The 12,253-nt window shown below is 35.0% G+C and overlaps 1 protein-coding gene across 6 annotated transcripts in view; it reads left to right on the plus strand.

The window, feature by feature from the left end:
* CCDC141 (coiled-coil domain containing 141) overlaps window positions 1–12,253 on the plus strand; it is a 105,291-nt gene that overhangs the window by 41,771 nt on the left and 51,267 nt on the right. For all 6 annotated transcript variants that reach the window (XM_074593971.1, XM_074593972.1, XM_074593973.1 and 3 more), the window contains exon 8: window positions 9,284–9,478. In XM_074593971.1, the coding sequence (XP_074450072.1) occupies window positions 9,284–9,478 (195 nt within the window). The remainder of the gene's footprint in view (window positions 1–9,283; window positions 9,479–12,253) is intronic.

Below are 12,253 nucleotides of genomic sequence, written 5' to 3' on the forward strand. Positions count from 1 at the left end.
AACAATATGCATTTTCATTTTGTATAACAATCAATCCTTTTCATGGTTGACCATCCAGAAGCTAACTTTGAACGATAACACTTGTTCTTACAGTTTCACCTAATGGTTCTTCTCCCATATATTACGTAATAGATCATTCATATCATCTTACTGAGTTGCCTTTTTTTTTTCTTAAGGTCATTTACAAGTGTTTAGCGTTAAAAATCTTTGTTACACATCCATGTGAATTATGATGTAGAACATCCTATCTCTAGCCTTCTGCTGTTCTTACTAGCAGCATGTTCTAGCAGAGGGAAATGAAATTCTTGAAGTGGATGTTATTGAACGTGTTGGTTATGGTTATCACGTGCAAAAAAGAGTGGCCAGGTTGAACTGCATAATGCAAATATTGTTCAGGGGCTGAGTTATGGGGCTTTGTGCATTAGTTTTTACAGCACTGAGCTGTAGATGTTGATTCCAGAATAACGGAGGAGCCTTTCTTTTCCTTTCTTTTCCAAAGCCACTTTTCCTGTAAAATTTTCATTTCAGTTGGTCACACAGCATGATGCTGTTGTCCAGGGTCACTACTTTCATACAGTCTTTTCACCCCAGTAATGACACAAATTCCTGATAAGTCTGAAATTGGACAGCTGTTTTGTTCAAATGAGCCTACTTCAAAAAAAGGTTGTACTCAATCGTTATATCTGACCTTTCCTAATTACTACATAGCCTTCCGCTACTTTTTGTGCAGCTAGAAATTTTATTAAGCAATGCTTTTCTATTTTCTTCCAAATCACCTGTGAAGTTATCAAATATAATGTGGCAAGAACATATTTAGACATGTAATGATTTTAGAAATGCAGTACTAGCAATTTATCTAGCTTTCTGTAAAGCAATCATCTATAATTCTCATAATACGTTTTCACACTGCATTCAGACCAAAAGCATATTGTGATGTATAACAACTCTGCTACATCTGTGCAACCTGATGTACTTTGCGGACAATGATAGCATCACTGTAAAATGACACTGTTCACCTTGCAACACAATCTGCTATAAAACATGCAACAAGTTCTGCTTTTTGGAGCTCTATGGCATAGATTTTACATATGTGCATGTGATCACCACACGTTTGGATATTTGCCTGGCAATTTTGTGGTAAAGAGTCATCATAATTATTTTCTATTTGTTTGATTTTTGTCTCATGAGATTTTTTTTTCTGCAGCTTTCTCCCTGAAATCAAGAGTCATTATATACCTTGACAGTAACTTGTCATATGTGACAAAAGTGTAAAACACTCATAAAAATAATGCCAGACTCACCTGGAAAATTGGTGGGGGAAAAAACTCCACCACAAAACCCCCACAATACATAGCTATGGTACCATTCATTGGAAAATCTTTGCGTAGAAATTAAATCCATCTTTTCAGATAGAAAGACTAACTGCATTAGTGCTTCAAAATTCTTCCACCTCTATTTTATTGAGTAATTGTTTAATATTTCTGATTCTTTAATGTTTTCTTGAGAGAAAAGCAGACACCAGTTTTTACTATGTATATATTGGAAGCAATCTCTTTAGCAATAGGAAAAATACAATATCCGTTTTTTCTAGTAATGCTAAATCTGCAGTTGGGGTTACGTTCCCTTCACTAATCCCTTTAGTTCCCAAGTTATGTTTTAATAAAAAAAAGTGAATATTCTACATTAATTTCAGACCGAGATGTAATTTCCAGAAGTCATCAGAAATTTTATCAGTTCAGGTAACTATTTTATCAGTTTATGTAAGAAAATACAGAAATGGTTGTGAAGAACATTTCAGTTTATGTTCAGGAAGAACTCTTAGGAATACCTTACTTGTCTAATTAATGAATTACATGCTTTTTCTGCAGCTTGGTCATTACTTAGAGAATAGTTGATGTCTGCTGTCATTTGTCTGGTTCCCCCATGCCAAAACTGCATGTTTCCAAAAAGCAATTAGGGGCTTTAAAATATTTTATTTATCTTGCTGCAAAAATAAAAGTAGATTTTGGTTAGAGTCTTTCCCATACTGTCTGAATGGTCATGACAATTTTTAACGGCATTCTGCTAGAGGTAATAAGGACATTGATAAACTAGTCTTAAACTACTTTGGGGTTTCTGTTTTAGGATCTGAAGTGGTATAAATTAATCTTTTAAAGTAACATTTCATATGTATACTATAGCTTTGAGGGTATGGTGGAAAGTTTAGATATAATAGATGTGCAGAGCAAGTGTAGATGTTCTCATAGGGAATAAGGTAGTGGAAAGTTCTGGTATCTGAACTGTTTCACACACAGGAAATACACATGTGTGTACTTACCTGTATTGTTGCATTAAGAAGAACAGGACAATTAATTTGCTGAAATTGTTCACAGGCTGGCCTACGAAGGATCTAAAGATTATCACCTTATTTATGTGACTGGGCTGAGAGAAGAAAGGCGAATGGTTTATTATGTTCTCTAGCTGATATCTTACTTTTGCTAAGAGGTGAAACCACTGAGAACATTACTGCTGTCTTGTACAACAATCAAGACCAAAGATAAAACCAAGCTTTCATAATTGGGGAAAAAGGCCCTCAACCATCCCAAAAGTTAAAGGACCACCCCCTGAAGATTTGAGAGAAGAGACAGATTTAGGAAATCATGTTTCAATGGGGATATCTGCTGGCACTGATTATCTTCTTGCTGTTACATTTCTATGTGTATTGGAGGTGCTTGGCATGGTAAAAAAGAACTGTCAGCACCACTTTGTGGCCAAGTAACTTTAGAGATGAAGAAGAGTAGTTTTCTAAATTGTTTGCATTTTGTCTTTTTCAGGACTGAAAAATGCTGGAATCAGTCCTCCTTTTAATACGGATTAGTAGCAAGACAAGAGAGTACTTTTCTGTTTTAAAGACCTGCATGCTTATTGGGTCTGGAGTAGCCATGCTAGGGTAATAACACACTCTGATGAGATCTCAGGATGGTTCTTGATGACCAAATTAAATATCACTATGAATGGTATTAATGGCTCTATTTGTTATCATTAACATAAGGATCGAGAATATTGTATTTACCTGCTTTTTTTCCCCAGATCTCACAGCTAATTCTTAGATACGTGGAAAAGTTATTTCACAGGTAAATTTCTGTCTGGAGCTCTCCCCTCTCTCTGGCCCTCCTGGATGGCTGTGCTCCTTTGCCATTCTCTGCATGGATCCAAACTCATGCTATCCAGATCTTCTTGCCAGTTTTTCTGAGACTGGCATTCTACTGAGGTTTGACGAATATTGCTTTCCATCCATGTAGCAGATGTTTTAACCCATTCCTATATTTTGATAGCTAGAAAAAAAACATGTAAATAAAAATAATTTTTCTTTACAGGTAATTTTATTTTTACCTAAACATTCATCTTTCACATGTGGCAGATGTAAATATACATTTATCTGTCAGATTCTTCTCACTGTCTGATTTTCCTGTAGTGCCATCTTGGGAGAGTGCTCATTTTCTTTCTACTATTTTTTGTTTAATCATTTGGGCTTTTTGGTTTGGGTTGGGTTTTTTGGTAGGTCCGGTCCGTCTCTGCATTATCTTTTAACATCTCTCACTAATTTTCTGAGGTGACTGACTTTGATTTTTTTTTTTTCCTCTTTCTGTCTGTTGATTCTAAAAACTCACTGTTAAATACAGTGATATAGTCATCCACTGAAGTTCCCAACAAACAGATCATATGGTAATTGTCACAATCCTTTGCAGTTGTATTAGTGCACACTCTTTTATTGGTAATTTGGGGGAATGATATGATTATATTGGTAGTTATACTGTAATGTAGTAATTGAAGGTAAAAGCCTTTCAAATATTCACATGGGCTAAATTATCAGTGTACCAATGTATCTAGTGAATCAATTTCAGGCAGAAGTCAGGCTCAGAAAAAGTTCAGTTGTGAACGTTTTTTGCAATATGAGAGAAGGGGCTAATTTATCCCAGATCCTAAAAAATACATATTTTTATACTTAATTGGCTTGTGGTTTAAATGCTAATTTATCTACTATATGGGTCACATATAGATGTGTTTCAAGGTTTTCTCAACCTAACCCTAGAATATTCCAGTGAAGACAATTTTGCACAACTTCTCACGTTTTAACCCAAAATTAAAAGTTTTAAGTAAAGAAGTGTTTATGCTATAGACCAAAAAAGCCCATTTATCCCACAATAGTTGTTTAATAACAAGATAAAGTTGTAGGTATTTCTACTTTACAGGAAATGTTCAAGACTTTTACTTAAAGCCACAATGATTTTAATTCATGAGTTTTAAGACTCTTGAAAAATATCTGATTAATCAAGGAAGCTAGAAAGCTCAATTTCCTTGCCAAAAGGAATAGTAAAAGCAAGTGTTTAAAAGACTCACTACTGTGAGATAAAGTTAGAATAGTGACGTGAGCTAAGGAGACCCATTGAGTATAGGCGCATACGGTGCAATGTGTCTTTAACAGGTCAGAGGCAATCACAAGTGTTTCTTGACAAATTGAAAAGTCAAGGTAATAGTAGGCTTTGTGTTCCTTTCAGGGAAAATGAGTAACAAATATCTCAGTGCTGACTGACAGATTGTTATGAGTTTAACATGTAAGAGGCTGAAGGACAGAAGAAAAGGACAAAGATTCTTCCACTGAGTTTGTATGTCCTGTTGAGGGAAAGTATAGGCTCTTTATGTATAGAAACATCTCCTTATAAATAGAAAGATGAAAATTAAATTGTTACTAGCAATTTCATAGAAAATTGAACCAAGTTTGAGTAATGATCAAATAGCATTGCAAATGAGCCTAACTACATTTAACACCCTCAGAGAGTTTGCAAGGTTGTAATGTTCATGGAATATTTTAAATTATAAATTATTAAAACAAATAGGTTTTTCGAGCTTTTGTGAAAGTTAGAGAAGAAGCTTGCCACAGTATAAACAAGGGCAGAGTTTAACCTCTGCTATAAGATCGCCTAAAAGTTGCTATTGGGCACATTGAATGAACCAAACAAATTTGTGAATGTTGTAACAGTGAAATCCTCTTATAGGACATCATTTCACTACAAGTTGAGTCATTTTCTTGTAATTAGCCTTGCCTGCTGTAATTGTAATTTACACATTGCGATACACTGAAACAATTCAGAAGTTTTTTGGTTTTCTATATCTGCTTCTAAGCTAACTATAGACAATGTGTTACATTGAAATACACATTTTTCATTCTTGCATAAAATATTATTTTTAATTATTATACAAATAATAACAAAAGGAGGACGCATATATTCAGCTGCACTTTCGTTGCCTTTTTTTGGTTAATTATTATTAGTCCCAGTTAAAAGCTTCCAAGTGCAGTGTTGTTTTCTCATTAACATCTATGTGTTTAAATGTAAGTAAAATTTTGATTAGAATCTGACCATGGAATGCATTTGGTACCAGTCATTCCAGCTGCAAGTATTGAAAGTTGATGACCTTGTGGTGCTGATATAATTGGATGTCAGGGGTCCACACCTCATTCATAAATAGGCCAATTAAGCTGTGTGTTTGGAGAGATCTCCTTACTACTTTTTCCCAAGTTCTTCAGGTAAAAAGGAACAAATACAGCACAGCAGACTGTAATTATCCTCAAAATCCTTATTCTTGCTGAATATTATTTAGGACAGAGAGACAAAGACAGGGTTGTATGAAAGGGGAACAGTGGATTAAATAACGCAGTGCAGGTTTCACTTAATTAAAAGTGTGGGCTGAAGATTATTGCATCCAGATCTCAGAAGTGGTGTCATTATTTTCATTTGAAAGAAAAATAAAAAAAAAATAGAAAAAAGATTTTACTATAGGTGTTTATCAGTAAAAAAAAAAAATGTAAAAAAATGAATCTCTTTTTATTTCACTAGGAATCTGAAAGCATTCGGTTCAAGTCCTCGAGGAATACTTGTATGGGGTTTGGTTTGGGGTTTTTTTGAGTGTTTTCTTGGGAAGTCGTGCAATTTCATTGCAGGATATTCTAGAACAGCAGTATTTTTTACAAGCATACGAGGAAATATAGCAGGCAGCAGGTGCTTGTTTGTGGAAATGCTGACCTTGAAAAATCTCTGAGAAGGCTTTTCATAAAGGTTCCCTTATGGAAGGAAAGAAGGGCTAGGATGAGTGAAACAGGTTTGCATCGTTGTAAGCATTCAGTGCAGGTAGGTTGAAGCATAACCAGAACACAGTTCTTCGTGGAATTCTGGTATTCCGACACATATTTCTTTTTCAAAATTAAACAAAGCTAAATTTGTTTAAGTATGTTGAATTATTTTTCTTATTAAACCGCTTAGAAGCTGGTTGAAACATTTTACCTCTGTTGAATTATTTTATGTTGGCTTTTGGTTGTTTGGGGTTTTTGTGTTTGTTTTTTTTTTTTTATTTTATTGGTAATACTATAATAAAAGTTAAATGCAAAAGTAGATTTAACATGAAAAATCTAAATAAGGCATTAACGCAGATCTAATTTGCTAATCTAATGATAGATTTTTACAGCTGCTTAGCTCTTCCATGGCAGAAAGGTGAGGAGTATTCACCACAGTGGAAAAATGACTTACAAACTCAGCAGGATTGTCATAATTTTCCTTTTCCTAGTCATCAGATTTTCAAGATGAAAGAAAAGTTGCATTGCACAGAAATAGGATACTGATCAAATAAGTCTGTAATCTGAAACATTACTACTTCAGTGAAGGTATTAGCAGTCCTTACATGTTTATTAACATTATGTCTTTTTTTAAATTTTTCCTCCTCAAAAACCTTACTTCATACTTAAATAAGTTTTAATATTCTTTTAAATTGATTTTAATTTAATGAAAATATGCATGTTAAAATCTTGTTTAGAGTCTCATTTATCATATAAAATGCGTATCCTTCTTTTCCTCAACTTTGCTAAAATATTTGTCTCTGTTATAACCTGCAGCAGTTAGTACCACAGACTAATTAACACAGAAAGGTTCATCACTTAATATACCTTGGTAGAGATATTAAAGGTATTTTTATATAGTTCATGATTTTGAGACTACTGTTGCTATGTATTGACATCACACCAGGCATCACAGTCCTTATTCCCATGGGTTTGTTCATATTTTAAAATTACTTTTGTTACCCATGTCAATACCCTCTGTTTCAGCTTTAGTTCATGTGTTGTTCATGTGCAGAAATGAATCCAAAGTTCAAGGCAAGAACATACAGGCACGGTCTGGTCTTGAATGCGTGTGTTTTCCATTTTGAGGTGTGTTTTTCACTGACCTGTGAGTAATGCTAGGTCTTTTTCCTGAATTGTTCAAGTTAATCTAGAATGCAGCAAGGAAATTAGTCCTTTCCATTGGAATTACCATGTACTATTTAAGCTTGGCTATGTTGGGCAATGGGTACATTGGGAATTGTAGACTGTCTCTCATTAGTTCTTGGTCCAGATCTAGTCCATACCAATGCGTAGGGAGAGGTAACTGCATCTGGTGGAGAATACTGTGTAAAATAAGTTGCTGATCTCTTTGCACAAGTGTTTTTACCATGCCAGTTGTTGTCACAACAATGGACAACATCAGGAAAGGAATGCACTGACCTACACAGATCAAAATAGGTCTACTTCCTCTTTCTGTGTTTCGAAGAAGGATAAAGCAGCATGGTGGGACACTGGGGCAATTAAAATTGCTGCTATTTGTGAAAGATCTATGAATAACCAGATTACTACTTCTGGGAAAACTTCCAAAATAGCGTCCTCCACTAGCAATAATTTCTCTAAAAAGAAATATCAAATGTGAGGCTAATGTTCATTAAACATGCTGAAAATAAAAGAACCTGCCCTATAATCTTGTTGTGCCATGTGCACAGTTTGGAGTCTTTTAATGAAAAAATTCGTGTCTTATTTTTAAATATTTTTCTGTCTGCTTTAATAGACATTTGGTACAGATCTGTGGAAGGAAATGATAAATGAATTTCAAAAAGGTTCTTCTCTTATTTAATTCATTACCAGAAAAAACGAAGGAAATATGCTACCTAAGGCATGGGAAATTGCAGTATAGTTATCAGAAGCTCCTTTTAATTTGAACAGCATAATAATGTACCAATTTTAAGTGTTGACAGGCACAGCAGGGATAAAGTACACTGTGTAACAGTTTTACTGGTTTATATTTTTTTCTATAAAAACACAGGAAAAACAAGGAAGCAACTGAGCACCAAAGCAGTAATTGCAAGACAGGAAGAGATGAAATGTCATTTTTCTTTTGACTCTCTTAAAGCAAAGCTCTTTTCTGTTTAGGCTATGTAGTCTGATATGCCTTTCAATACCTCTCTATAACCTACAGAAGATATTGAGATTGAATAATAGTGTTAATAATAGTGAATAATAGAATTAATAGTGTTTATCACAGCTATAAAAACATAGGGGAAAAAGTTTTGTTCATGAAGGTTTAATCCCTAAATTTGATGTATAATTTGGGTCAGTACGCTAGAAACGCAAATCAGTTCACTATGAATAGTTGAAAAAAGAAATAGGAGTCAAACAGAAAATCAGTTCTGATTAGCTAAATATGCTTCCAAGTGGTGCAATGTAGGCAAAATATCTATATGCAAACTTGTACTGATTCAGCTGAATCCTTTTTAAAGCACCTTAGTTTTATGTACCTACCTCAATTAAATGTCAGTAATGTTTCTGACTATGTGGCTTGAAATGCTGAAGTACGATCTTCCTTTTTAAAGCACCTCTTCCATCTGTCACTGCCACTAGGAAGGCAGAGGCATGCTTCGAACCGACTTGTGGTTTTGTTTAGAAAGTCAGGGAATATGTACAATGGAGAGTGTCAAGGATGATAGCACACCTCACTGTAAAAGAAAGTAATTTCATTTGATTGATTACCAGACAGCTCTCAGCAGAAATTGTTTTGCTGGAAGCAGCTATTATCTAGGCAATATTTTAATTTGTTCTTGGTTAAATCATTGGGCTTAAGGGGGTGTTTGCCATGGGAGTGTGGTCTTACCCAGTAGAAGTTTCTTGTCTTTACATTATCTAGACCATTTTTCCCGGCAGACAGACTAACAACTGCTACTTCTGCCTGTGAAACTGTGTCAAAGAATGTAGAATACCACCACTGAAAACTCTGTCACAAAACCCCTAATTTGCTGAGAAATCCCTCCCAGTATAAATGCTGTTTTAAATGGTGATAACTTTCAGGCCTATAAATGTGATACATGTTTTCCAGTATTCATATTATTATTGTGCAGGTATATCACTTTTTTATGTGTAATTGATTGATTAAAATAGAATTTTTCCTTTTAGGAATGGAATTGCACTGTGGAACAACTGGAAGCCGAAGCACTTAAGATCTTGCTTTCGGAGGACTATACAGAAAAAGAACATCTAAAGTTTTCAAATCAGAAACTCTCTCTGTTGCGAGAAGAAGTGTGCTTCCATATGGAAGAAAGGAAAGCCCTGCTACAAGAGGCCAATGACTTTTTTCATACTGCTGGCAAGGTTGGTAAGAAGCCAAGTCTGGAATAATAACCTGATAATACAACTGTCAGTGTGCTCTTGAAGAGATTATGTGAACAGCGTTTGCTAAACAATTTGGAATGGAAAAATACAAATCTGGTTACCTTTTAATATGACCTTTCACCTCAAAGTTTGAAATTGCAAACACATTTTAAAAAACATTTTTTTTTTTTTTCAAATAAGTATATTAAGATGAGCACTCAGTTTCCGAAATAAGATATTTGGGAAATATTATCTGCCAAAAACTGCACTTTAAGATCATGGGCTCTCTTGTGCGATACAGGAGTTGCTCTAAAATACCCAAACTGTTACAGGCTAGTATGGATACCAGAAACAATATCTATACTTGCAGTGGTCTCCACAGGGGCTAATTAATAATCAAACATGAGAAAAATCAAGGTCAATATACAATTCCTCGTGGTGGGCATGTAATATACTGCACGGTCCAGACATGATGTAACACCAAAGTGGCCAGTTAAAAAAGTACAAAACTCCCTTAGTCACAGCACAAATGATGAATTATGGCCCACACCTCTACTAAGGTCAGCAAGTTATTGTGTAGGCAATAATTTCCATCACCGATGTACTCATGTGGAGAAGCAGTGATTCAGATTCCAGAATTATATTCTTGCAGCTCTCACAGGAGAAGGCTAAGAGGGGCCTATCTGTCTACTGACTTCTATATATTGCTTGTTTTGTGTGGGCTGTGTTTGAGTACAAGCAGCCTTGACTAGTATGTCTGTTTAATTTTCTGTCCCTTCCCAGTCTTCTGTGATGAAAATGGGTAAATCATTGATGACCAAAAAAAATATGAATACTTTAAAACTAAATTTTTACTTTTTTCAAACACCACGTCCAGTAATGACTACTTGTATGAAAATTATTTTCATAAAATTCGTCATGAATTTTTGTTACATCCTATTTAAAATACTTTTTTCCTCTATAATATCAGCTGTTTATCATACTTGAATACTTCAATGCACTTTCAAGAGTTCTATTCATCATTTCTTTTCTTTTTCTTCATTGATCGTAATGTAAGCATGAAAAGAGTAGTCTTGTAGACTTTCTCTTCAAATCCCTATCCCAAAACAAATATATCAGATTTTTTTCTTCAGTCATCTTCTGAGGTTGTTTTAGACCAGTCATCATGTAGTTGTATGTGGGTTAGATTACTTTTGATATTCTTACTGGCTCAAGTCTGAAGATCTTAAAATTATTTTTCAAATGCTATGATATTACAGGGTAGCACTTAATCGCAGTTAAAAATATATCATGAATTTTTTAGTTAAACTGATTCAATGGGGAATTTTAATAGGTCTTCAGTAAACAAATGCTGTAAAACTTATTACTCAAGTAAAGAAAATAGACTGAAATAAAAAAAATTAAAACGCCAAAAAAAATTGCTATATAGGAGTACAGTACAGTCAAGGAAATGCATGTAGAAAGGAATAAAATAATAATGGAATGATAGGCATAATACAAATTACTTGAGATTTAGCCACATTCAGTCAAGCAGAATTAAAATGGTGAAAGTGTGCACTTATGTGGAAAAGAAAATGAGTCTTCAGGAATCCAGTGTCTATTGTTTGCTGTAAAATGCTCCCAGTTAAATCTAAAAGATTTATAGGTTGGTTACTGAAAGTGTATTCACTTGTATTGCTTCTGAGCCTTTCTCTTTTGAGAGACTAGATTGAATTCGGAATGAGTCTTTCCAAAAATTAAACAATCCTCTGAACAGTTTTCCTTGGTATAAGCAAAATGGTTACATCCGGTTTGCAGTGAATGTATGCCCGTATAATGAAAATCAAAACCCTATTTGAAGGCTAATTTGGTGCCAACTTCAACTGTTTTCTAGATTGGAGAGATGAAAAAGAAGTTGAGTAAGATTTTTTTTCCCCTCTTAAGAAGTAGCGCTGTAAAATCTTGAAAACTTCCAATTTCCCCCAAAATGTTAGAATGTTGAGGTGGGAAGAGGATGGCATAGTTAATTCAGAAGTTTTGAACCTAAAATCAGGGTTGAGCAAACTCATGGGAACAGCTGATAGAAGCTAATAGATTAATAAAGAATTGAGGGAGCTTAATATCATTAGGTCAAATCCATGGATATGTGTCGGGTTAACAATAGTTTTTTTATGAGAAAGCCAAATAAGGATCAATAAAAATGAAAATAGTGTTATAACAGACTTCTGTAAGGTTCTGTTACTGCTATTTCTTGTGTTCATGGTGAAAGTGAATAATACTAAATCCTCAAGACACTCTCAGCTAAGTCAGAGCCAAATCTGTTTTAAGCCTTAAAATGGGAAAACAAGTAGGGATTTTAATCAACAGATGAGCTTCCAGTGGAAATTGTGGATTGACTGCTGGTATTTTTAGAACCATAGAACCATAGAATGGTTTGGGTTGGAAGGTTCCTTAAAGATCATCTAGTTCCATCCCCTGTGCCATGGGCAGGGACACCTCCCACTAGACCAGGTTGCTCAGAGCCCCATCCAGCCCGGCCTTGAACAATTCCAGGGACAGGGCTTCCACCACCTGTCTGGGCAACCTGTTCCAGTGTCTCACCACGCTTGTGGTGAAGAACTTCTTCCTAACGTCCAGTCTGAATCGTCCCATCTCTAGTTTTAATCCATTCCCTCTGGTCCTACCATTACCTGACATCCTAAAAAGTCCCTCACCAGCTTTCTTGCAGGCCCCCTTAAGATACTGGTAGGCCACTATAAGGTCTCCTCCAAGCCTTCTTTTCTCCAGAGAAAGAAG

The sequence above is a fragment of the Larus michahellis genome, chromosome 7 (genome assembly GCF_964199755.1).
Source record: "Larus michahellis chromosome 7, bLarMic1.1, whole genome shotgun sequence".
Lineage (NCBI taxonomy): Eukaryota > Metazoa > Chordata > Aves > Charadriiformes > Laridae > Larus > Larus michahellis.